General features: G+C 42.2%; 1 protein-coding gene across 1 annotated transcript in view; it reads left to right on the top strand.

Moving 5' to 3' along the window:
- FAM180A (family with sequence similarity 180 member A) overlaps positions 1-26,330 on the top strand; it is a 32,429-nt gene extending 6,099 nt beyond the window's left edge. The window contains exons 2-3 of the mRNA XM_081956794.1: positions 24,064-24,164; positions 25,439-26,330. Of these exons, the coding sequence (XP_081812920.1) occupies positions 24,064-24,164; positions 25,439-25,792 (455 nt within the window). The 3' untranslated portion in view covers positions 25,793-26,330. The remainder of the gene's footprint in view (positions 1-24,063; positions 24,165-25,438) is intronic.
- Positions 26,331-26,534: the final 204 nt, after the last annotated feature.

Raw genomic sequence — 26,534 nt, 5'->3', positions numbered from 1 at the left:
TATATATATATACATATACATACATACATATATATATATGTGTGTGTGTGTGTGTGTGTGTGTGTGTGTGTGTGTTCTGACCCCCTCCTCTTGTATACCAAGACACTCCGACACAAAGTCTCTTCAAAGATGTTTATTGACATACAGGTTCCACCTTGGCAGCAATCCAGCCTGCCAAGGTCAAGATAGCACTCTGGGCAGCAATCCAGCTACAGCGACACCCCTTGGCAGCAATCCAGCTACCAAGCTCCAGATAATCACTTTAGCAGCCAAGGTCCAGGGAACAGATTGACAGTAATCCAGGTAAAACCTTTAGCAGCAATCCAGCCTGCCAAAGTACGACACAGATCTGAGCTTCTCCAACTCCAATGATCAGTTGATTCCTGCAAAGGGTGTGTCCACAAGCAGTCCCTTTATAGTCTGGAGAGGAGTCTAATGATCAGCAGCTGAGAGCCATTACCTCCGGTAATGGCTCAATTGCTCCTTACGCCGGGTAGCATGTCGGTAACGAGCATCTAATAGCTCACTGCTGTCTGACTCACTGTCCTGTGACTCCTCCCCACTGCTCCAAGGCATGACATCAGGAGCCCCCTTCCTTTGGCTTTCACCACTGCTCCATGCCTCAGGCGCCCCCTGGTGGCCAACCAACCTCTCTGCGCCCTGCTCAGTGTCGGAACCCTGTCCAGGGTCCCCCACCTCCTCTTGAGCCGACTCAGAGGACACCTCGCTGTCGGAGTCTGGTGGCAGCGGCACCGGCACCGGCTGGGCCACAACACTATCCCTCACCGCAGGGCCCTTCCCCCGGGCCTGACGCTCGGGATGCGGTCGGGAGGGAAAACGTCCATGATAGGCCCGCACCAAAGCTGGAGCATGCACAGCCGTCGCATCGGTCCAGGTCCCACCGTCCGAGTCCTCGTCCGCCCAGTCGACCAAACACTGGAACCGACCCTTGAGCCATCTCGAGTCACGGATCCGGGTCACTCTGTGCAATGGCCGTGCGTGCACCTCAGGCGACGACGGCAGGGGCGAAGAGGGACATCGGAGAGGACAATCCGACCGCTCAGGGATCAGGAGCGAGTGATGGAACACCGGGTGTACTCGCATCGAGCGCGGGAGGGTCAGGGGATAGGCCACCGGATTGATAACGGCCTCCACAGGGAACGGCCCCAGATACCGGTGGTCCAACTTCCTCGTAGGCCGGTGGGACGGAAGATGCCGCGTGGACAACCACACGTGATCACCCACGGCCAATTCCGGCACCGCACGGCGAGACCTGTCCGCCACCCGCTTGTAATCCTCCTTCGCCTGATTCAAGTAGCGGCGCACCATCTGGTGAACCGCCTGAAGCTCAGAGAAGAAATCCTGCGCTGCGGGGACCGGAGAGTCCACGGGGGTGAGAGGGAAAAAACGAGGGTGGTACCCGACGTTCGCCATGAAAGGCGTCGTCCGTGTGGAGGAGTGCTGCAAGTTGTTGAACGCAAACTCCGCCACGGCGAGGTACTCCGCCCAATTGTTCTGCTGCTGGTTCACGAAGCAGCGCAGATATTGTTCCAGAATCCCAATCACCTTCTCCGTCCCTCCATCGGTTTCGGGATGGTGCGCCGAGGACAGACAAACTTGAACGTCAAGAGCGGCCATCAGCTCTTTCCAGAACTGGGCCGTGAATTGTGTACCACGATCGGAGACGACCCGGTCAGGTAGGCTGTGCAGCCGGAACACGTGCTGGATGAACATGCGGGCGGTGGCGCGGGCTGTCGGCAATCTCCGGCAGGGGATGAAATGCGCCATCTTGGTGAGCATGTCCACCACCACTAGGACCGTAGTGAAACCGGACGACGGAGGCAGTTCCGTCAAGAAGTCCATGGACACGGCTTCCCAGGGTCTGTCCGGGGTCGGCAATGGCTGTAGCAAGCCTGGAGGAGCTCCCGTCGCTGATTTGGCCTATCGACACTGCACACATGATGTGACGTACATCTGCACGTCGTGTCGCAGGCGAGGCCACCAAAATGTACGGGAAACCAGGTGCAAAGTTTTGAACAGGCCAAAGTGTCCCGCTGCCGGAGTGTCATGACACTGGGAGACAATCAATCCACGGAGCGGTCCTGCAGGCACGTAGAGCCGATCCCGATACCTCAAAAGGTCCTCGTCAAAGGTCCACGGGGATGTCGGCCCTACCTCTGCCCGCCGTTGTTCCACCCACTCGTCGTTTCGCTGCGCATTCCGTATCAACGACCGTAAATCCACGGGTTCCTGGATTGCAGCAAAGGACTCAATGGGTAGGACCGTCCGGGGGGGCAGTGAGTCAGCAGGGTCTGAGTACTCCGGCTTTCTAGATAGGGCATCCGCCCTCTGGTTCAAGGCACTCGGGATATACGTGACCTTGAAGTGGAACCGGGCAAAAAACAGAGACCACCGGATCTGGCGCTGATTGAGCTTCCGCGCTGTTGTCAAAAACTCCAGATTCCGATGGTCTGTCCGGACTTCGACCTGATGCCTGGCCCCCTCCAGGTGATGTCGCCAGGCTTCGAACGCCGCCTTGATAGCCAGCAACTCCTTCTCCCAGATGGTATAATTGCGCTCGGAAGGATTGAGTTTCCGAGAGTAATAGGCGCAAGGGAAAAGGGTGCCATCAGGGGCGTGAGCCTACAATAACACCGCCCCCACCGCGATGTCGGACGCATCCGCCTTGACTACAAAGGGGCGATGGGGATCAGGGTGTTTCAAGATCGGCTCCTTTGTAAAAGCGCGCTTCAAGGCCACGAACGCTTGTTGCTCCGTGGACCCCCAGTGAAACGGCACTTTCTTTTGCAGGAGCCGAGTGAGGGGCACGGTCAAGAAAGCAAAGCCAGGGATGAAGGACCGGTAGTAGTTGGCAAACCCGAGGAGTCTCTGAACGTCTTTCATCCATCGAGGAGATTGCCAACTTCGTAATGCCTCCACCTTGCCTGGCTCCATCGCAATTCCTTCAGGGGATATACGGTGCCCCAGGAACTCGATGGTGGTCTGCCAGAACTGACACTTCTCCAGCTTGGCAAACAAGCGATGCTTTCGAAGGCGCTGCAAGACCTGACGCAAGTGCTGTTGATGATCCTTCCGAGACGTAGAGTAGATCAAGATGTCGTTCAGGTAGATGACGACAAACTGATACAAAAGGTCCCGAAAGATATCGTTCATAAAATGTTGGAAGACAGCTGGGGCATTGGTCAACCCGAACGGCATGACCGTATACTCAAAATGTCCGTATCGGGTGCCAAAAGCTGTCTTCCATTCGTCCCCCGCCCTGACTCGAACCAGATTGTAAGCTCCACGTAAGTCCAGTTTTGTAAACACTACGGCCTCCCGGAGCCGCTCCAACAACTCGGGAATCAGAGGCAACGGGTAGCGATTACGGATCGTGATGGCGTTCAAGCGCCGGTAATCGCAACAAAGTCTTAGATCCCCGGTCTTCTTTTTGACGAACAAAACCGGGGCAGACAAGGGCGAAGACGAAGGCCGGATAAAACCCCGGGCCAGGTTCTTGTCCAGGAAGTCCCGCAATGCGGCCAACTCCGGTTCAGACATGGAGTATAGGCAGCCCGTTGGGAGTTTCGCATCAGGTACCAGGTCAATGGGACAGTCGTAAGGCCGGTGCGGTGGCAGTTGATCCGCCTCCTGCTCGCTAAACACGTCCGCGAACTCCGCTAAATCCGGCGGCACTGTCACCTCGGCCGAACTGGGCACCTGAGCCGCGCAAACATGACGGGTATGGTCCACGCATTGCAAGGACGGGAACGAAATGCGGTTCTGCGACCAGTGGATCTGGGGATCGTGCGCCCGCAGCCAAGCCAAGCCCAACACCACAGGGAAATGCAGACCCGAAGCCACGTAAAATTGAATGGCCTCCTCATGCTCCCCGAGGATCAGGCAAAAAGGCTGCGTGGCGTTCTTGATGGGCCCAGACAGAAGCACCCGGCCGTCAATGGTCTCCACTCGCATCGGAGGGTCTACCGGGCACAGAGGGACATGATATTTCGTGACAAACGCTGCATCCATAAAATTCGTGGTAGCCCCGGAATCGACCAAGGCATGGGCTGGAATTCCCTGCGGACTACCCGACAAGAGAATGTGCGCTGCAAGAATCAGATGTCGTGGAGGCCCCTCCGCCTCTGTTCCGGCCTGTGCCCGACCCGAAGTCTCCCTCAGATTGGGCCCCGCCCGTTTCCCGACACGTTGCTGAGGGGAGGCCGCAGTCCTCACAGCCCCCCTACCCTTTTTGGGGCAAACCAAAGCCAAGTGTCCAAAATCCCCACAGTAGAAACACAACCCCCCGGCACGCCGTCTGTCCATCTCCGTGCGCAACAAGCGGGGTTTGGTGGCACCTAACTCCATGGGCTCCTCCCGTGCAACTGCAGTCTCGTGAGGGACCGGCACCCTACTGGTCTCCTGGGACACGCGGCGAGGCCTCCGCCTCTGCAGCCGGGCGTCTATCCGGAGGCACAAATGAACCAACGCGTCGAACGTTGGAGGCCTGTCCACCCTCACAAGCTCGTCCTGCAGGCCATCTGATAGGCCGTCCTGGAAAGTGTCCATAAGGGCTGGCTCATTCCAAGCAGAGTCCTGACTAAGCAGCCGGAATTCGCTGACATAATCCTGCAAAGAACCACGCCCTTGGTGCAACTCTTTCAGGAGTCTGGTGGCTGTTTCCCCCTTAATGGGATCTTCAAACATCAGCCGGAGATGGTTACAAAAACCCTGGAAATCGTCCAGCAGGGGGCTTGGTTGGGAGAGCAATGGAGTGGCCCACCTCGCTGCTGTGCCTGAGAGCAAGCTGATGATAAATCCCACCTTCGTCCGGTCAGTGGGAAAGTCCTCCGCTCTCAAGCTGATAAACAGCTGGCATTGGCCCAGGAATGCTGCAAACATTGCTTGTTTGCCATCAAACTTGTCTGGTGTAGCCACTGGACATTTCCTCCTTGGCTGGAGGGGGTTTGCAAGCCCCTGGAGCTGAGAGACCTGACCAGCCAGCAAAGCAATCAGTTGAGCCAACTGGGCCGTCTCAGCTTGTAGGTGCTCCATTGCAACTTAATGGAGTTTTGTTTGGGGCAGGAATCAATCTGTTCTGACCCCCTCCTCTTGTATACCAAGACACTCCGACACAAAGTCTCTTCAAAGATGTTTATTGACATACAGGTTCCACCTTGGCAGCAATCCAGCCTGCCAAAGTACGACACAGATCTGAGCTTCTCCAACTCCAATGATCAGTTGATTCCTGCAAAGGGTGTGTCCACAAGCAGTCCCTTTATAGTCTGGAGAGGAGTCTAATGATCAGCAGCTGAGAGCCATTACCTCCGGTAATTGCTCAATTGCTCCTTACGCCGGGTAGCATGTCGGTAACGAGCATCTAATAGCTCACTGCTGTCTGACTCACTGTCCTGTGACTCCTCCCCACTGCTCCAAGGCATGACATCAGGAGCCCCCTTCCTTTGGCTTTCACCACTGCTCCATGCCTCAGGCGCCCCCTGGTGGCCAACCAACCTCTCTGCGCCCTGCTCAGCGTCGGAACCCTGTCCAGGGTCCCCCACCTCCTCTTGAGCCGACTCAGAGGACACCTCGCTGTCGGAGTCTGGTGGCAGCGGCACCGGCACCGGCTGGGCCACAACATACACACACACACACACACACACACACACACACACACACACACACACACACATATATATATATATATATATATATATATATATATATATATATATATATCATCATACCTCATCCTTCATGTGACTATAGTTGTTTTAACGTCCCTTTATAACAAACATTCCAAAATTTATAACAAACAATTCCAACACAAAACCACATAGTGGCATTCCCTTATCTATTGACAATCATATTTCTTATACTGAAATTCCAGTAGCACTGGTCCATTGGGCGATGATCAGATCATGTCTCCAAAATCCCTTCCAACCCTATAATTCTATAAACTTATAGCAAAGTATATGTGTTATCAACTTTTATTGTGTGTGTGTGTGTGTTTGTTTGTGTGTGTGTGTGTAGCTAACTACCTACCTACCTACCTCTACCTCTATCTATCTATCTATTATCTATCTATCCATCCATCCATCCATCCATCCATCCATCCATCCATCCATCCATCCATCTATCTATCTAGATCAGTGGAACAGAATTGCCTCCAGAAGTTGCGAATGCCCCAACACTGGAAGTCTTTAAGAAGATGTTGGATAGCCATTTGTCTGAAACGTTATAGGGTTTCCTGCCTAGGCAGGGGGTTGGACTAGAAGACCTCCAAGGTCCTTTCCAACTCTGCTATTGTATATAAAAAAGAATTTCCCAGAACCTTCCTGCTCTGCCTTGATTGCAATGAGTAATATTCGGTTGTCTTGTAGATAGATAGATAGATGATAGATAGATAGATGATAGATAGATAGATAGATAGATAGATAGATAGATAGATAGATAGATAGATAGATAGATAGATAGATATAAACTGGTGACCTGCTTGACTACTGACTCAACTGTATGAGGGCTGTAAAACTAATAGTTTTTCAACAACTTTTACTGGTTATGCTTTTGTATGTGTTTTCCTCTAATGTACAGCCATTAGGCAATAACTTTCACCACTCTGCAATTTTTTAAATATAGTACTGCATTACAAATCACAAGTTCACAACCTGAAAGATAATTGCATTTTCATCTGCTCATTAGTTGAGGAGGTGTGAATTTGTGAATTTTGTCAGTGGCATAAAAATACAGACCTAATAAAATAATACACCAAATTAGGTAACATTTGATGCAGTTTCTTTCTTAGATTGCAAAAACTGGAACTTGTGGGAAATGTACATTTTCCTCTTCACTAGAAGAGTCATTTAGGTCCTTGGTTAATACAATAGCAGAGTTGGAAGGGACCTTGGAGGTCTTCTAGTCCAACCCCCTGCTTAGAGAGGAAACCCTACACCACGTCAGACAAATGGCTAACCAACATTTTCTTAAAGACTTCCTGTGTTGGAGCATTCACAACTTCTGGAGGCAAGCTGTTCCACTGATTAATTGTTCTAACTGTCAGGAAATTTCTCCTTAGTTCTCAGTTGCTTCTCTCCTTGATTAGTTTCCACCCATTGCTTCTTGTTCTACCCTCAGGTGCCTTGGAGAATAGCTTGACTCCCTCTTCTTTGTGGCAACCCTTGAGATATTGGAACACTGCTATCATGTCTCCCCTAGTCCTTCTTTTCATTAAACTAGGCAGACCCAGTTCCTGCAACCGTTCTTCATATGTTTTAGCCTCCAGTCCCCTAGTCATCTTTGTTGCTCTTCTCTGCACTCTTTGAGAATCACAATATTTCCATGTTCATGATCTCCCATGGAGAAATTAAATTAGGCATTTATTTTTTAAAAAAAATTCTAGAGAGATTCAGCTGCACGATAAAATCAAACCATCTGTCTTATAATGTTAAATATATGGTATTGAAAAGGGTAGTCCTTGCTGATTATTAATAGGAAAATCTACTTCATACATTGGGGATGTTGATGAGTTTGAGGTTCCTTTGGTTGAACCAACCCTCCCAGTTTTGCATAAGGTCCTGGCATAATCTCACCTCTTCCTGTTACCTTGGCTCTGCATTTGCTGTTGCAAAACTTCCTACAATGAAGACGGAAAACATTTTTTTAGCAGAATGACTCATCCTAAATCCACAGCATTTTCAAGGGAATGTTGGCATACGGTAAAACCTATATTTGTTCATCTTTTTTTTATAAGCCCCTTTTGCTTGGCTTGAAACTCTGAAGACAAGCTACTCAGAGAATTTCAGAATTAAAGGGGATTTATGAGACATCTGGCCCAAGGCATCATATATCATATCGCTTGAATATGAGCTTTTTGTTCATGTTTAGCTACATGCAATGTATGAAACAAGCCAGGGCTTCTGATTTAGTATAACTTCATCCAATGTGAGCAATGTTCACATCACCTAACTTCAGTAACCAGAATTTCCCACCCAGCAAGACAAGTTTAATGACGGTTGCCTAGCGTTACTTATGAAACCAGCCAGTTGAGATTTGTTTCTCCTGTCATGCCCCCATCGGAGTTTGACTCTGAGATGGAAGACAAACACCTGACAGAGAGCAGAAGAGTGGCTCCATTGGCTGTGGAGGAAACTGGGGAGGCTGAGCAGAGCAGGGGAGAGGTAGGACAAGGGATAGGGGGGTTCAGATGAAGATCAAGACCCACCCCCTCCTCATCCTAGGGAGCGCAGGGAAGAACACAGAAGAGAGCAACGGGGGTTGCATGGCTTACTAGGATGGAAAGGCCCCCAATTCCCTTCACAAGGCACACCTGGGGATGGAGTTTAAAGGAGAGGCAGTTGGGAGGGGTGTTTGTCAGGAACAAACACTGAGTTCACCTAGTGTAGAGTTGTGGCCTGCATTACTGTCCTGCTGGAATTACCCTTCGCTCCTGGGACTCCCTATCTTGCCTTGCTGGAGTGATTGATTGCAGTCATTCTGCTTACAGCATTTGGACTGGAGTATTTGCAGGTTTCTGAAAAAGCTTTTCTCCAGGCCGGAGAGTGAAAAAGGACGTTGGGGGCACAGTTTGTGTTAATAAAGGGACTCATGCTGGTTCTCTGGCTGTGTTGCCTTTGTGCTATGCTCCAGGTCATCACAAACCCATTTTTATACCAACCATGGCACATGTGAAGTCAGTCAGTCCCTGTGAGAATAGCAATTCAATTATATTATTCCCTGAACTGGTTCAATTCCTCAGACTGTAGGAACATGATTATGAGGGCAGTTGAACAACTACTTTAGTATCTGCCTTGGAAATTACTGTGATGTTTCTCTCCGACTTTTCCTTCTGTAAGGCTAAACATACGAAACTCCTTCAAGTTTTAAGTCTTCTTAAAATCTTCCAGCTGGTCATCTTAATTGGCCTCTCTTCTTTTAGCCTGTGGTATATTATAGGAAACCACACTTTTTCAGTGCTAAATATCAGATGCAGCACTTGTAACAGCATTTTTAAAGTAAATTGGGTGAATCAATAATTTAAATTAAGGACAGATGTCAGTAATGATCAGCATAAATCATTCTTTGTCCAATGACAAGTGACAGAGACATTTTTTGTAAAGAAAAAAAATACAGATCATTTGAATGCAGCAAATCAGCCAATCGTTAAATCTGAAGATTGAATATACAAAGTGAATCCAAAATATTCTACAACTCACTCTCTCACACACACATGCACATTCTTAATGTGTTAATTTAGCTTTCTTTCATGCAGGTGTTGGCAGCAGAAAATAACTAACAGAATGAAAGAGTTGGAAGGGACCTTGAAGGTCTTCTAGTCCAACCCCCTGCTCAGGCAGGAAACCCTACACCACTTCAGACAAATGGTTGTCCAATCTCTTATTTAAAACTTCCAGTGTTGGAGCATTCACAACCTCTGGAGGCAAGGTGTTTCACTGATTAATTGTTCTAACTGTCAGGAAATCTGTCCTTAGTTCTAGATTGCTTCTCTCCTTGGTTTCAATTTAAAGCCTTTATTGTCATTGTACATCATATGTCGTATATATGTCTTGGTATATGTTTTGTTATATGTATGTCGATATATTTATTTCCTATGTTTTGTTGTACGCCGCCCCGAGTCCTTCGGGAGAGGGTGCGGCTAAGAAATAAATATTTTTATTATTATTATTATTATTATTATTATTATTATTATTATTATTATTATTATTATTATTATTATTATTATTATTATTATTATTATTATTATTATTATTATCATGTATACAACGAAATTGGTTTAGCCTCTACTGGTGCAGTCCATACAAGACAACATGAATAATATAAAGAATAATCCTTATACAAATAGTTGGGGGCGGGGGTGGAAACTAGCCAAACATTTCCATATGTATGTCATATTCTGTGCAGTGTGTATATTACTCTGATGTATGATCTTATATCATGGTATATACATATTACACACTACACTGCCTCCACCAGTTTCCATTCATTGCTTCTTGTCTATCCTTCTGGTGCTTTAGAAAATAGGTTGACCTCACTTAGTGGCAGCCTCTTAGATATTGGAACACTGCTGTCAGTGCCCCCTACTCCTTTTCATTAAACTAGACATACCCAATTCCAGCAACTGTTCTTTATATGTTTTAGCCTCCAGTCCCCTAACCATCTTTGCTGCTCTTCTCTGCATACCTTCTAGAGCAGGGCTGTCAAACCCTGCTGGCCATGCCCATGCCCAGTTTAGCAAATTGGAAAAAAATTGTGACATGTCACATGATGCCGCCATGAGGCCATGAGTTCGACACCCCCGTTCTAGAGTCTCAACATCTTTTTTACATTTCACAGCAACGATATAACAAGAAATGGTGTGGAATGGCTAAATATTTTCTGGGTATACATTATAATTGAACAAAAAAATACTGTTTCACATTTGCTTCAAGGGATTTTTACTATTACTCTGAAAGAAAAGTAAAATAATACAATTCTGGGTGTGATAACTGAGGCAATAATATTGGATCAAGTAGGAGATTAAACAAAGGTACTAGAGTTTCATAAACGCATCCTGGTTTGAACTATTGCTGTTCATTCAGCCATATCTATCAGAGTCGACTTCTTGTCAAGGGATATCTTAGGCGTTTTTGATTCCTTATATTCCCTATCAAATAGGATCTCTCTGAACTCTTGAGTGTCATTCTCCAGATATAAGCCTCAGGACCTTATTCCATTATCTTTCTTAGGCCATCTAAATATTAACTTACCTTTTCACCTGTCCTCATGGCACCTTATGAGCAATGCATGGATTTTGCTATGCAATAGAGAAAAGAGCAGCAAGTTTAATCTCTCAAGATACTATAGTTTAGGGCAGGGGTGTCAAACTTGCATCATCATGGCATCATCACGTGATGTATCGTGACTTTTTTCCCCTTTGCTAAACCAGGCATGGGTGTGGCCAGCACATGACGTATCCGGCCCGCAGGCCACAAATTTGACCCCCCTGGTTTAGGGTCATCATATGAAATGGATTGCTAAACAATTCAGAAAGCAGTAAAGTCCACAATGAACTGGATTTTCTGATGCTATTTTGATAGTAACCAGTTTTAAATAATGTAAGAATTATATTAAACAAATATGAGGGGTTTTTTAATATTATCCATAGTTACTAATCATCATGACTGCAGGGAGCTTTAATCTTGATGGGCAATTAATATCACTAAAATCTTGCTGTTTAGCACAATATGATAAATTGGGGTTAATACTATTCTTACTTTTTGTTCATGGGATTTCTGAGGTAATGGTCCGTTTCAGTAATAGGAAGTTGGGTTTCTTTTATTCTCCTGGGGTATTATCAGAACTTCCTTCACCAACATTTTCCAAGTAGCTTTTCAGAATTGATTACAGATAAAGTTCTTTGGAAAAGGGGAAAAGAGAACACTGTATCAACAAGACTGGGAAGTAAATTTTACTTCCAAGTTTTATAGTAGCAATCACTGCATTGGAATGACAACTTGGGTGCTTTGCACTCAGCATTCAGATGCAGGGGAAAAAAAACACTTGGGAATGAAGAATGACAAAACATGGCAAGTTTTATGTAAGCTTTGGCGTCAAACAACAATTTCAAGGATGTCTAAATAAAACTAATACACTTACTCCAATTGTATTTATCTTATTTTTATTTCTACTAAGATCTCACTGAAATCACTGGGAAATGTTGAGAACTTTTAATAATTTATATTAATGGAAATTCATTGTGATTAACAGCTGCATACACTGAAAAATATGATATATCATATCCTTACAGAAGAGTGTTGGCTATTGAGTCACACTATTGGCTTTTCTAAGCCTTCTTTTCAATATGTCTGAAATCATGGAATCATGGAATCCTAGGGTTGGAAGAGACATTAGAAGTCTTCTAGTCCAACCTCTGCCCAAGGCAGGAGTCCTTTCACTCATCATTTTATGACCAGTCTTATGTCCTTGTCTTATAACCAGACTTCTGCAAAAAAGTAATAAAGTCTTGTCAATCATGTGACCAACTTATTTAACAACCATCACAACTATGATGGGCAGGTTCTATTATAATCATAAATTGGGGGTTACCCGTATTTGAATGGCCTTCATAAATTCTAGATAATTCTTCTGGTATCATATTTGATAAATTTGATAAATCTTACTTTTATGCTCATAATGTAAATTTCAGCCCATTTAACCACATATTTTTCCATTGATCCATTTGGGTATTGCAGCCAAAATTCTTAGCCCACTTTATCATACCTTCTTTGACCTGTTCTCCCCCCCCCAGCTTTCAAATTTTATTATGAAAAAATTGCAGACCCTCTTCCCCTAGCCAAGCAGGAGATTAACCATATTTTACAGATGCTCATCAACCTACATCTATATGAAGGAGTGCTCAACCTTGGCAACTCCCAAGCTCAAGGACCTCAACTCCCAGAAGACCCTCAGAACAGAGACCTGATGTGTACAATTACAGATGCAGTTGCTTGTCCAAGACAGGAATAAAAAAAATGAATTCGAACCACAACAGCTAGCCAAATTTGAGCTTCAGGAAAAGTCTGTAGAGATTCTCAGTCATCCAGGTTATAGTTGTCGCAAAGGTGCTTTTTCAGGAGGCAACTGGACATTCTATTTTTTTTTTCTTTGAAGACGTTTCATTTCTCATCCAAGGAGCTGGATGACTGAGAATCTCTACAGACCTTTAGCTAAAGAATTTGGGATTAACACCCTTTGAATGGTGTGGGAGTAGGAATGGATTTCCGGTGGGGGGGGATACAGACTACAGGAACCAGAAGCACTACTCAGGTGACCCTGAGGACACAGATAAGCCTCCAAGTACTTCAAGGACCCTCTAAAAGGATGCAAATGTCTGCAAGGAGTATAAATCCTTTCATTCCCCACTATCCTGTCAGAGCTGAAGAAGCTTTTTGGATGAGAAGTGAAACATCTTTAAAGAAAAAAACAAAAATGTCCAGTTGCCTCCTGAAAAAGCACTTTTGGGACGAGCTTCAGGAAAGTGCTATTATTGAGATACATGTTTAATATTAGACACTATAAAACTATGAGGATGCTGAATTCTCATAAATATTATTTAGCAGCTTACTTACAACACTGATACTATGTGCTTCTTCACTTTGTTTAATTCATCTCTCTTTATATGGGGAGAAATAGGGTTGATTCTACTTGAATCAGACTAAACTTTTTGCCTGCCAACAATTCTCCTTCTGAAAACTCAAAGCAGAAGAGGAGATTGGGTGGAACAAAATGTTAAAGGTAATGATTTAATAGCTGACCAGCTGCTGTAAGGCTGTAAATCGAGATAATGAAATGAGAATGAGTCAGCAGGGCTACTGCCTCTTTAAGAAGCTGTCTATATAAGGGAGGCCATGTGAGGGTGTATCTCTCTCCTCCTGTTCTATCTCCATTGTAGTTCTCCGTGTGTGCTTCGGTGTTATAGTTTAAGATGAGTGATTGCCTGGTTTTGCCTAGTATGTGTGTGTGTGTATGTATGTATGTATGTATGTATGTATGTATGTATGTATGTATGTATATATATATATATATATATGTCTTGTAGATAAACCACTGTTTAAAAGACAAAACCTCTGTGTGTTGTATTTTGCTCCTGGGTTGTCTCAAAATAGTAGTCACAATATGATGATGATGATGATGATGATGATGATGATGATGATGATGATGATGATGATCATCATCATCATCATCATCATCATCATCATCATCATCATCATCATCATCATCATCTGGTGAGATTCACAGCCTTTGGAGCTGGTTGGTAGCTCAACAGCTCGAATCCTAACCAAAGACCTACAAACTGTTAAGGTAACGTCGGAGAATATACATTTTTCCAAGTAGGGTGGTTTTTTGTAGAGTCAGAATGTTCAAGTCAGGTAAATTTAGAATTTCCAAATAGCGAGGTAGCCCTTTAGGTATTGCTCCAAGGGCTCCAATTACAATTGGGACAACACATAATTTCTTTTTCCACAGTCACTCAGCTTCAATTTGCAAGTCTCGGTATTTTGTGATTTTTTCCTGCTGTTTATCTTCAATTCGTGCATCACCAGGTATTGCAATGTCAATGAACCGTACTTTTTTCTTTTCAATTATTGTTATGTCAGGAGTGTTGTAGGCCAAGTACCTGTCAGTCTGGATTCTGAAGTCCCACAAGATCTTGACTTTCTCATTCTCTAAAACCTTCTCAACCTGATGGTCCCAGTGGTTTTTGCTGTACTCAAATCCAAACTTTTGGCACAATTTCCAGTGAATAATCTTAGCAACACGATCATGGCGTTGTAGGTAGTCAGTTTGTGAAATTTTGCTGCACCCACTGATCAAGTGGTCAACTGTCTCATCTTTCTCATTACAGAGGCGACATTTGCTGTTGGTGGTAACATGTTGAATTTTTGCCTTTGTGCAGTTTGTGGCTAAGGTTTGTTCTTGAGCTGCCAAAATAAAGCCTTCTGTTTCTTTTTTCAGTACTCCTGATCTTAACCTGTTCCAAGTTAGTTTTTGGTCAACTTTGCCTTCAATACTTTTCAAATATTGGCCATGCATAGCCTTGCTTTTCCAATTTTCAGCTCACTTCTCGTTGTCTTCAAAAGGCCTCCTTTATTTACTTCCTTAATCATTGGTTCTTTGCTTTTCTGGATGTAATCATTCAAGCTGTGTCTTTCTTCTTCCACAGTCTGCTTTACTTGTAGGAGTCCTCAACCACCTTCTGCTCTTGGTAGATATAATTGGTCAACATCACTTTTAGGGTGCAAAGCATGATTCATTGTCATAAGCTTCCTTGTTTTTCTGTCCAAATTGTCCAACTCCATTTGGGTCCAGTCAATTATCCCTGCAGAGTATCAAATCACAGGTATAGCCCAGGTATTTATGGCTTTTATAATGTTTCCTCCACTCAGTTTGGACTTTAATATCTTGCAAATTCGTCGAATATAATTGGCTGAGGTTAATTCCTTGACTCACCTGTTTCGATTAGCTGGCCTGGCACATTCTTAGTTTTTACCTCCCGGTGGATATATTTTAATGGGTAATTTTGGGTAATATTTTAACTCCTGGGTTATTAGAGCTTTTAATATACTATATTTATTATTCTATATACAGTCTTGCAACCTCCTCCACCTACGTATTTAATTATTTAACTGTTTTATGTATGTATTTTATAACGCATTTTAGTGACTGTACACCGCCCCGAGTCCCTTTCGGGAGAGGGGGCGGTCTATAAATACGAATAATAAATAAATAAATAAAATAAATATTATGCATTAAGTCAGAGGCCTCTAAAATCCCCAAGTACTTGTAGCCTTCTTCTGGTTTTACTGCCTTTATCAGCTTTTGTTTTACCAAACAGCTTCAAATCATCCATGTACACCAAGTGTGAAATTTTCAGTCCTTTCTTTGCAAATTCGTATCCACAGTTCACCTTCTTCAAAATGGTTGTCAGTGGTAGCATTGAGAGTATAAAAAGTAGGGGTGAAAGGGAATCACCCTGGAAAATGCCTCATTTAATTTCAACTTCACCCAGTTCTTCTCCATTAGTCATAAGTTTCGTTTTCCAGAGCTTCATTGAAGTTTCCATGAATTTTTGTATGTTGATGGTGATGCCAAAGATTTTCAGGCATTTCTTGATCCAGCTGTGGTGAACTGAATCAAACACTTTCTTATAGTCTATCCAAGCCATGAACAGGTTGGCTCGTCTTTTCTTTGAATTCTTTAGAATTAGCTTGTCAATCAGCAGTTGGTCCTTTGTTCCTCTTGAATTTTTGCAGCATTATTATTATTATTATTATTATTATTATTATTATTATTATTATTATTACTTTATTCATTAAACATGAAACTCAGCCAACTGAACATTCAAAAATGCATCAAAAATACCATTGACTGGTGCCAATGGTTGATACGGTTTGCTGGCGTCCTAGGTATCAACCAAGTACCTTCTTTTAATATAAGATGTTCCGAGTAGCACAATTTTTTTGCAGTTCTGCTGGTATTATTGCAGGAAGCTGCAATTTGTGGATGTATCTTGTAAAATTCTTGGACATGGTGCCAAGTGCCCCGATGACAGTGGGTATCATTGTTACATGCTTCATCCATAGTCATGTAGTTTCGATGGCCAGGTAGCGATATTTCATTATTTTTTCTAGTTCTTTTTTTTCGACTCTGGCATCTCCAGGAACAGTGATATCAATAAACTGTACACTTCGGCCCTCTACAACCGTGATATCTGGCGTGTTGTGCTACAAATAACAATCTGTTTATATTCGAAAGTCCCACAAGATCTTCACCTTCTCATTTTCGATAACTTTTTCCACATTATTATTATTATTATTATTATTATTATTATTATTATTATTATTATTGGATATCGTTTCCCATTTATAAGACTTTTAACAAGCTCCTCTTTTTGATCTGGAATCTTTTGGGATATGCAACCTGAAGTCTGAAGGAAACAAAGACACACACAGCACAGCACTGCACTAAAAATATAGGCTCTATTTCTGTGTTTCCTGGCAATTTTCCAGTATAAATATGAATAGAGCTCCACCTAGTCTACATATGCACAGTTTATATTATAAACTGACTACTATAAAAAACCAACCATCAAGAGCTTTGCCTGTCTTATTACCTCAAAACTTTTCATCATTATTAGTCTTTCCATTACAGGCATCACCACCTCCAATTGCAGCCCTCAGGCTTCTCTCCTGGGGGCCCCAGAACCCTCTCTGAAGCCTAAGGATACAATTGTTTACTTTTTTAAAAGTATAAAACACATAAAAAGAGAGATAACACCCTTAAGACAAGCATAGACACGTTAAAACAAGCAAAAAGTTCTCAAAATACATTTTTGGGGTTCTTCTCATTCACACATTGTCTCTCAGATGTTCACAAAAGTTAAATATGGCTTTTAGTCAAGAAATGATCATTTGCTTATAGTCTAACCAGATCTCCTTGGCTCATAGATCCTAATGCTATCAGGGAAATAAAGCAAGCACAGTGTCCAAAATCACTGTGTCAAAATCATTTGACAAAAATCACAACAAAGATGATTAGGGGACTGGAGACTAAAACATATGAAGAACGGTTGCAGGAACTGGGTATGTCTAGCTTAAGAGAAAGAAGGACTAGGGGAGACATGATAGCACTGTTCCAATATCTCAGGGGTTGCCACAAAGAAGAGGGAGTCAAACTATTTTCCAAGGCACCTGAGGGTAGAACAAGAAGCAATGGGTGGAAACTAATCAAGGAGAGAAGCAACTTAGAACTGAGGGGAAATTTCCTGACAGTTAGAACAATTAATCAGTGGAACAGCTTGCCTCCAGAAGTTGTGAATGCCCCAACACTGAAAGTCTTTAAGAAGATGTTGGATAGCCATTTGTCTGAAACGGTATAGGGTTTCCTGCCTAGGCAGGGGGTTGGACTAGAAGACCTCCAAGGTCCCTTCCAACTCTGCTATTGTATTGTATTGTATTGTATTGTATTATCATTTTAAAATATTTACTTCCTTTAGTTAACGAAGGATCTGAGCCACTTCTATCCATCAATGTGGGCTGAAAACTCTGTAATGAAATAACTCACTATAATATTGCAAATACTTCAAAAAAGAAAAGATGGAGTGCAAGGAAAGACAGTTATGCTTCATTCATCTCTTTCTTTCCCCTTCGTGGTTGTTTCTTTTTCCATCTGCTCCTTTCCCCCCTTTCCCTTTTTTTTTTGTTCTGTTATTTTTTTCTTAAGAATTAGGTTAAGGTTATCTATTTAATAATAAGAAATAAATGATAATAACCCTATTTCGACTGCAACTGAAATGAAGTTAGGTTAGGGTTAGAGTCAGAGGTGAGGTTCCCTTCCCTACCAGTTTGCAGATGTGAGCGTGCTCACATCTGTGCCTTGTTTGCACATGCACAGTGTCCACGCATTACGTTGGGGCGGGTGGGCAGAGCCTCCCGCAGCTGCCGCTACCGGTTCCCCCCGAACTTGAAAGAACTGGCTGAATGCCACCTTTGGTTAGAGTCTGGTTCAATGAAAACCCTGCTAAAATTACTGTCACTATGGCAATTGCTTGTAAGCTGCTGAGAGTTTCTGTGGGCAAGAAGGAGGCTGTAGACATTTTCTCAATAAATACATAAATAGTATTAGAGCATGCTTTACAGAATAGGGGCAATCAATTTCAGTTTTCTGTTCTGATTCATTTTTGGTGTTTGGCTTGATGAATTCAATCATTCATTCAATTACATATTCGACCACTGAATTATTTTTCTTTGACAAAAAAAAGTTGAGAAAGTGAATCCCTTTTTAACCAACAGAATGGCAAGCAATGGGAAAAAAATGGGATTGCTTGCATCTACCTCTGTTCGTCTTTTGACTGTATTGTTTAAATTATTAAAAATAATTAATTGTTTTAAATTTCTTAAATGACAAATTCCTGCTCAATCCTGTAAGTTTCTCCACCTTTTGGCTAGACTTACAGTAAATGCAAGATTGCCTTAGAACGTGCGAAGATTAGGCTTTATACCAAATGGGGGAAAAGCAAGGCATTATTTCTTCAAAGCACTAACAAAAATTACAAAATAATTAGCATATTGCAGGAGTACAGGATAAAACATCAAGGAGTAGCATTATCATTCATTTGCCAGAGCACACGCTTTATCTTTAGAAGGACTGAAATTCTGCCTCTGTCTTTTAAAAAAATTTTTTAAAAAAGATTTATATGAAGGGGTCTGGAGCCTTAATGAATTCTGCCTGAGAGTCTGGAAAAGCCACCATTCAAAATGGTCTGAGCATTTTGAACAAACAAAATGAAATTCAATGGTGAAAAAAATAAAGTTCTATATTTAGGCAAGAAAAACAAAATGCACAGGTACAGTATAGGTGATACCTTGCTCAGTAGTAGCAACTGTGAGAGGGATCTTGGAGTCCTAGTGGACAACCATTTAAATATGAGCCAGCAGTGTGCAGCAGCTGCCAAGAAAGCCAACACAGTTCTAGGCTGCGTTAGCAGAGGGATAGAATCAAGATCACATGAAGTGTTAATACCAGTTTATAACGCCTTGGTAAGGCCACACTTGGAATACTGCATTCAGTTTTGGTCGCCATGATGTAAAAAAGATGTTGAGACTCTAGAAAAGAGTGCGGAGAAGAGCAATAAAAATGATTAGGGGACTGGAGGCTAAAACATATGAAGAACGGCTGCAGGAACTGGGTATGTCTAGTTTAATGAAAAGAAGGACTAGGGGAGACATGATAGCAGTGTCCCAATATCTCAGGGGCTGCCATAAAGAAGGAGCCAAACTAGTCTCTAAAGCACCTGAAGGTAGGACAAGAAGCAATAGTGGAAACTAATCAAGGAGAGAAGCAACTTAGAACTAAGGAGAAATTTCCTGACAGTTAGAACAATTAATCAGTGGAACAGTTTGCCTCCAGAAGTTGTGAATGCCCCAACACTGGAAGTCTTTAAGAAGATGTTGGATAACCATTTGTCCGAAGTGGTGAATAATTTCCTGCCTAAGCCGGGGGTTGGACTAGAAGACCTCCAAGGTCCCTTCCTACTCTATTCTATTCTATGGCTCCTCAGAAACCTCCATTGATCTGAAGAGGAAGGAATGCAAGTTTAAATTTAGGAACTCACTCTATATGAAATCCAGCCTTATAATAGATCTGGAATCTTCTCTTTCCAAGCAGTCATAATGACTGTACAAAATAGAAATCAAATGCATCATTAAAATGAATTAGCACACATTGAGATTAAATAATTATTTCATATAAAGTTTTCCAGAGGAAGAAAAAAGAAGATAGCAGATGCCATTAATACAGCCACATATCCTTCTTTGATATAGAATAACATTTCATGTCGCAGTGTAGGAGAGAGCCACATCAGAAGAAAATTTTGTGCATGGATTTATAAATACTTGGTTGAGTATTGGTTACACATTTCTTTCCATTTCAGGGTTTGGTTTTATTTTTGGCTTTTGGGTTTTTTGCCTTAATACATTGAAAAGTAAGATGTTGAGCAAAAAGCAAGCCGCAAAGTCAACCAAAAAAGCTTTTGCACTGGGAACAAAATTCAGGGCAGAGATAGCCATATTAGAGTCCTGCATGACTTAGAATAGATGAGCAAAATCCTGGAACACCGGGGAACTACCAGAGGACTGGAAAAGAGCTGATGTGGTTCCCATCTTCAAAAAAGGGAAAAAATTAGATCCAGGAAACTACAGACCTATCAGCCTAACCTCAATACCAGGAAAGATTCTGGAAAAAATAATCAAGCAACGAATTTGCGAACACCTAGAAGCAAACAAAGTAATAGCCAAAAGCCAACATGGATTTGTCAAAAACAGATCATGCCAGACTAATCTTATTGCATTCTTTGATAATGTGACAAAATTAGTGGACCAGAGGAATGCCGTTGATATAGTTTACTTGGACTTCAGTAAGGCTTTTGATAAGGTAGACCATAACCTACTACTAGATAAAGTAGAAGAATGTGGGTTAGACAGCATCACCACCAGATGGATTCGTAACTGGCTGACCAACCGCACTCAACATGTAATCCTCAATGGAACTGCATCTACATGGAGGGAAGTATGCAGTGGAGTACCCCAAGGCTCTGTTTTAGGCCCAGTACTCTTCAACATCTTCATCAATGATTTGGATGAGGGAATAAATGGGGAACTCATCAAATTTGCAGATGATACCAAGCTGGCAGGAATAGCCAACACTCCAGAAGATAGGCTTAAGATACAGAAGGATCTTGACAAACTTGAACATTGGGCACTATCTAATAAAATGAAATTCAATGGTGAAAAGAGTAAGGTTCTACATTTAGGCAACAAAAATGGAATGCACAGGTACAGTATAGGTGGTACCTGGCTCAATGGCAGTAACTGTGTGAGGGATCTTGGAGTCCTAGTGGACAACCATTTAAATATGAGCCAGCAGTGTGCAGCAGCTGCCAAAAAAGCCAACACAGTTCTAGGCTGCATCAACAGAGGGATAGAATCAAAATCATGTGAAGTGTTAATACCACTTTATAATGCCTTGGTAAGGCCACACTTGGAATACTGCATTCTGTTTTGGTCACCATGATGTAGAAAAGATGTGGAGACTCTAGAAAGAGTGCAGAGAAGAGCAACAAAGATGATTAGGGGACTGGAGACTAAAACATATTAAGAACGGTTGCAGGAACTGGGTATGTTTAGCTTAAGAGAAAGAAGGACTAGGGGAGACATGATAGCATTGTTCCAATATCTCAGAGGTTGCCACAAAGAAGAGGGAGTCAAACTATTCTCCAAAGCACCTGAGGGTAGAACAAGAAGCAATGGGTGGAAACTAATCAAGGAGAGAAGCAACTTAGAACTGAGGAGAAATTTCCTGACAGTTAGAACAATTAATCAGTGGAACAGAAGCTGCCTCCAGAAGTTGTGAATGCCCCAACACTGGAAGTCTTTAAGAAGATGTTGGATAGCCATCTGTCTGAAACGGTATAGGGTTTCCTGCCTAGGCAGGGGGTTGGACTAGAAGACCTCCAAGGTCCCTTCCAACTCTACTATTGTATTGTATTGTATTGTATTGTAAAATCTTTCAAAGACTGGTTTTGAATAACACTGAAATATAAAGAAGTATGAGTAAATTATTGGAGACTCAGTGGGGCCTAAAGTGCTGGAAGTAGCTCAAGGAGACAACAGCTATATTTGTACAATGCATCTAGCCAAGCTTTGAGAGTTCTTGAATAAGCCGCTTGAGCTCAATATACAAAAACAACAACATAAATCGTGGGTTGGTGGGTTTACATAGCACATGCTAAACCAAAACTTTTTTAAAAAATGGAAGCATAATTTAATATGCATGATTTAGCAGGTTAGGCTGAAAACGAAGAGTCAAAGCTAGGTTCACACAAAATGTAACACTGTAATGTGAATTGTCTGTTTTGGCTTAGCCTGGGGTATACACCCCATCCCATATTTTTCCCTTTCAGTCTACTGTGTTTCCTCAAAAATAAGACAGGGTCTTATTTTCTTTTGACCCCCTGAAATAAGTAATGGTCTTATTTTCGGTGGAGATCTTATTATTTTTGAGGTGCAGGGGGCGATGAGCGTGGTCACCTCATGGCTGCTGCTGTGTTGCAATATTTATTTTTGGGCGAGGGCTTATTTTAGTGCATGGGCTCAAAAGCCCAATTGGGCTTATTATCCAGGGAGGTCTTGTTTTCAGGGAAACAGGGTATGTACTTCATGAAGTTGATGGAGTTTTAGAACTGAGACCTAAAACCAAAGGTTATTATTTAAAAGCCAACTTTAGACAAACAAAACTGTGATACTGGCTTGGCTTGGCTTTAGTTCAAAGTAACAGCAGAAGTAGTACAAGTAGTCCTACTGAAGAGAAAGGGGACATCAACTCTTTTTCTGACATTATTTTCTTAATCTAAACCATCCCCTTTAGCCTTGCAGGTGTTAACTTGGGACATATACTGGAACAATGCTGACTTTAATACAAGAAAGATGATTTGGCTTGAAGGCAAGTTAGAAGGGAGAAACTACTCTCTGTAAGTGTCAGTAGAACCATCCAGTTTAAACCAAGTGAGCAGAAGCAGCCAGCCAGCCAGCCAGGCAAGAGTTGGAATTTTCCCACATTTCTATTAAGACATTGTGTTTACTAGATTCGTTGAAGGTTACAAAAGAGCATGCAGACTTTTGAATTTCCAAGCACTTATCATACTTAAGGAAGAATTCCAACTGGACACTTCCAACTTTGCATACTCTTCTAGTTAAAATGCTAGGGGAGTGTATGTTCTGTGGTCAGCACAAGGAAAAGTTCTCACCACAACATTCCCTTTCAAGGCAGTGAAGAATTACTGTACGTCAAATGGTAAAGACTAACACATAAATTCCAAGTGCAGATTTTGTCCGATGTCTACAAAAGGGAATGCCCAAATGGTTGCTAGGCTCAGCCATAGAGTTGCATGAAACGGTGCTTGAAAAATTATTAATCTGATCACTGCCGTCTGGGTTACTGCCAACAATTGTTTAATAAGTAAACACTGTAACTGCTGGGTGATTGAAGTTTTAATTGTCAAGCAATTAGCACTTGGTGATTTCAGTGTGTCTCCTGTGTTGATTTGCAATGTAGAAAGTTGTCACAGACCAGCAGGAACATAGGCAAAGATGAAAGAGGTGTTGGAAGATATATAGGAAAGGGGGTGTGTCTCTGAAGACTGGGTTGCAAATCTACGTTACCCTGCAGGAAACTGGAAAAATAATTTTAAGAGATAGGCAGGCTGTATCTTGGAACTAAGGCTAAGCAGAACCTAAGTGCTGGATTTTAAACACAAGAAAATAAATACAGGGTCAAAATAGCCTCTTCCCTCTCCCCATGTTATGTTTTGAAAAGCACAGAGCTTCTACCAGGCAAAATAGGGAAGGAAGAAAGTTTTTACTAAACTGCATCCTTTATTTGTTTGTTTGTTTGTTTGTTTGTTGTTGTTGTTAGTCACGAAGTCATGTCCGACCCATCGCGACCCTATGGACCACATTCCCCCAGGCCTTCCGGTCCTCTACCATCCCCCAGAGTCCACTTAAGCTCACGTCTACTGCTTCAGTGACTCCAGCCAGCCACCTTCTTCTCTGTCATCCCTTCTTTTTTGGCCCTCAATCGTTCCCAGCATTAGGCTCTTCTCCAGGGAGTTCTTCCTTCTCATTAGGTGGCCAAAGTATTTGAGTTTCCTCTTCAGGACCTGGCCTTCTAAAGAGCAGTCAGGGTTGATCTCCTCTAGGATTGACCGGTTTGATCACCTTGCAGTCCAAGGGACTCACAGGAGTCTTCTCCAGCACCATAGTTCAAAGGCCTCAATTCTTTGGTACTCAGCCTTCCTTATGTAGGGTATTTATTTGTTTGTTTGTTTATTTATGTAGGGTATGGCATATCATAGATGGACTAGCAATATATATATTAACATTTCATCTAGGTTAATTAATTAACTCTATCCATTAACAGCTTCTTACCTATTCTCTCTCCTTTCTTCCTCAGCTATGTTTTTCCCATCTGCTCTCCGTGTGAAGAGGTCCTCAGCAGTTCTTCTCAACCCAGTGCTTCAGAAGTCTCAGGAAGATGTGGATCTTCTATTTGAGGTTTAGTATGAGCCAAAGTACAGTTCAAAATTCAGCCTTTTAGGGAAGGAACTCTAGCAATGGATCAAGAAGATGACACAACTTCATGGCAGCCAAAAATCACGAGGAAAATCACAGATGCGGCAACCTTCTGAAGTCATTGTGCAGGTTTCTGATGTTATTCTAAAACAGTTTCAGAGATATGATAGTTTTGGACTTGTCTGAAGCAAAATCTCCATGCCCCTCTTTATTCTGATTCCAGTGTTGTATTAAAAAAAATCAATACATTAGATATATGCTTTAGCCTTCAGTTATATTATCAAGGTGGCTTATAAAAAAATCAATGAGCCATATTCTATTATAATTATTAAAAATATCTTCATTCTGCATTCTAGGTATGGTAAGCAAAGCAAGAAAGTAACACAATTTTATTTGTTGCTTATATTTTATTTTACTTATTCATTTCATTGTTTAGATCATACCTGCAATGCACATGTAATATACAGAATAATAAACTATTCTTAATAGAATGCATTTTGAACAATACAGAAATGATTTTAACAAAATACCATAGCATACATTAGTGAAGAGTAAATGGAACAATGATATCTAAAAGGTGATCAGAGGTTCAGGAAAATCTGCTGGAATAGATGAATCTGAAAGTCACTTGGAACAGGAAGAGAAAGTCCCAGCTTCCCCAATATTTAATTCTGCTTCTATAAGTTTTAGGGAGTGCCACATAGTTACCTAAGAAGTTGAGACCCTTCCATTTAAAAAGTGAAATTCTCAGTCTGGAAAGTCAGGCAAAAACAAAGAATCCATTGCTAGAGTAATTAGTATAGATAGAACTGATTCAACAGAAAGCAGCATTCTAAATAGGTAGACTCCAACTCTACGGGCATCTAATAGATGGTCTATGAAATATAGTTTTCTATGTACTTATATTTTCTTCATTGGAGAAAGCACTGCATCGGATGATTTTCCAAGGGTTTTTCAAAATGGTTCCACTAACTGCCAAGAGTCAATGGGACTATCCAAGGGGGTTGCTGTTGTTATTATTTGTACTCCTATCAATTAAAGTAGTATTTATTCAATTATTTTCATACAATAAATGTTTGGGTATTGGTGAACAATCTGAAACTTCATGGAAAGGTAAATGAGTGCCTATTTGTGTAGAGTTGAGGACCCTTGGTCTGCATTAATCCAGACATCATTTTAGCATTTAGCATGAATTGATTTGTAAGTACTTAACCAGAACCAGTTTAAAACTATTTTTTCCTGTGCTTTCATCCCAGTTTCTTTTAGGTGAGCTGGAAATTGATGATGACCTAAAAATCACTGTCAGAGACGAGGAACTCGCTTCAACCAGGAAGGCGATAACGTTTGACACCCTGTGTAATGATGTTATCCCAAAAAGTATTACAGAAATACGCAGATTAAGCTCCAGACTGGCAGGTTACCCAGGCATGTTAAAGAAAGAAGATTTTGAAAGGACGGTATTGACGATGGTCTACACAGCATACAGGACAGCTCAGTCCCAAGCACATCAGAAAGAGACCTGGGCAGAATCCTTTGTAAACCTTTACAAGCTTGTGATGCATGACTTGAAGTTGCTATCCAGCCAAACTCCAACTTCTCGGAGAACGTGACGCACCAGAAGCAAACTCTGATTATAAGAAGGATATATCTGCTTCTTCATTTTGATAACTAATAAAGGAAACAAACGGCAGGCTTGGAGATATTGCTTAATCTCCAGCTCCTCCTAGAGAGAATCTGTTGTAAAATCTTCTGTATTGCATTACAGATTGAATTAATATATCCGTTTAAAAAACGTTTTCCAAATTATCTAGCCTTTTCTTTTTAAGTGTAACCAATGGACAGCAAATCATGTATTTTTCTATTTTATTTCCGTTGGTGTCTTTCCCGTGTCTGTATAGATTATAGCTACACAAACTTTACCCCATCCTTTAAATGCCACAATTAAGCTGTGCTCATTCTTGATGGATAAGGGGGACTCAGAAAATTTGCATTTTTTTTCTGGCCTCTTTTAAAAGCTGAGGGAAAAAATGCTGATCTCAATCCTTTTGGAAATTCCATCTTGTTATTTACCCCTCCCCACAAAAATACATTCTTTCTCCCCTCTTCTGTCAGGAAGCATTAGTTAAGAGTTGAAGCAATGGGTTAATTTAAGAGAAAGGATAAGACATACATGTGTGTGTGTGTGTGTGTGTGTGTGTGTGTGTGTATACGTGTACGTATACGTATACGTATACATACACACACACACACACACACACACACACACACACACACACACATATATATATATATATATATATATATATATATATATATATATATATATATATCCCTCCCTCTCCTTCTCCCTCT

This window comes from Natrix helvetica (assembly GCF_964273705.1).
Source record: "Natrix helvetica genome assembly, chromosome: 6".
In the NCBI taxonomy this organism is placed as follows: Eukaryota; Metazoa; Chordata; class Lepidosauria; order Squamata; family Natricidae; genus Natrix; species Natrix helvetica.
Note: the sequence above shows the minus strand (reverse complement) of the source record. Positions and strands in the feature narration are given on the sequence as shown.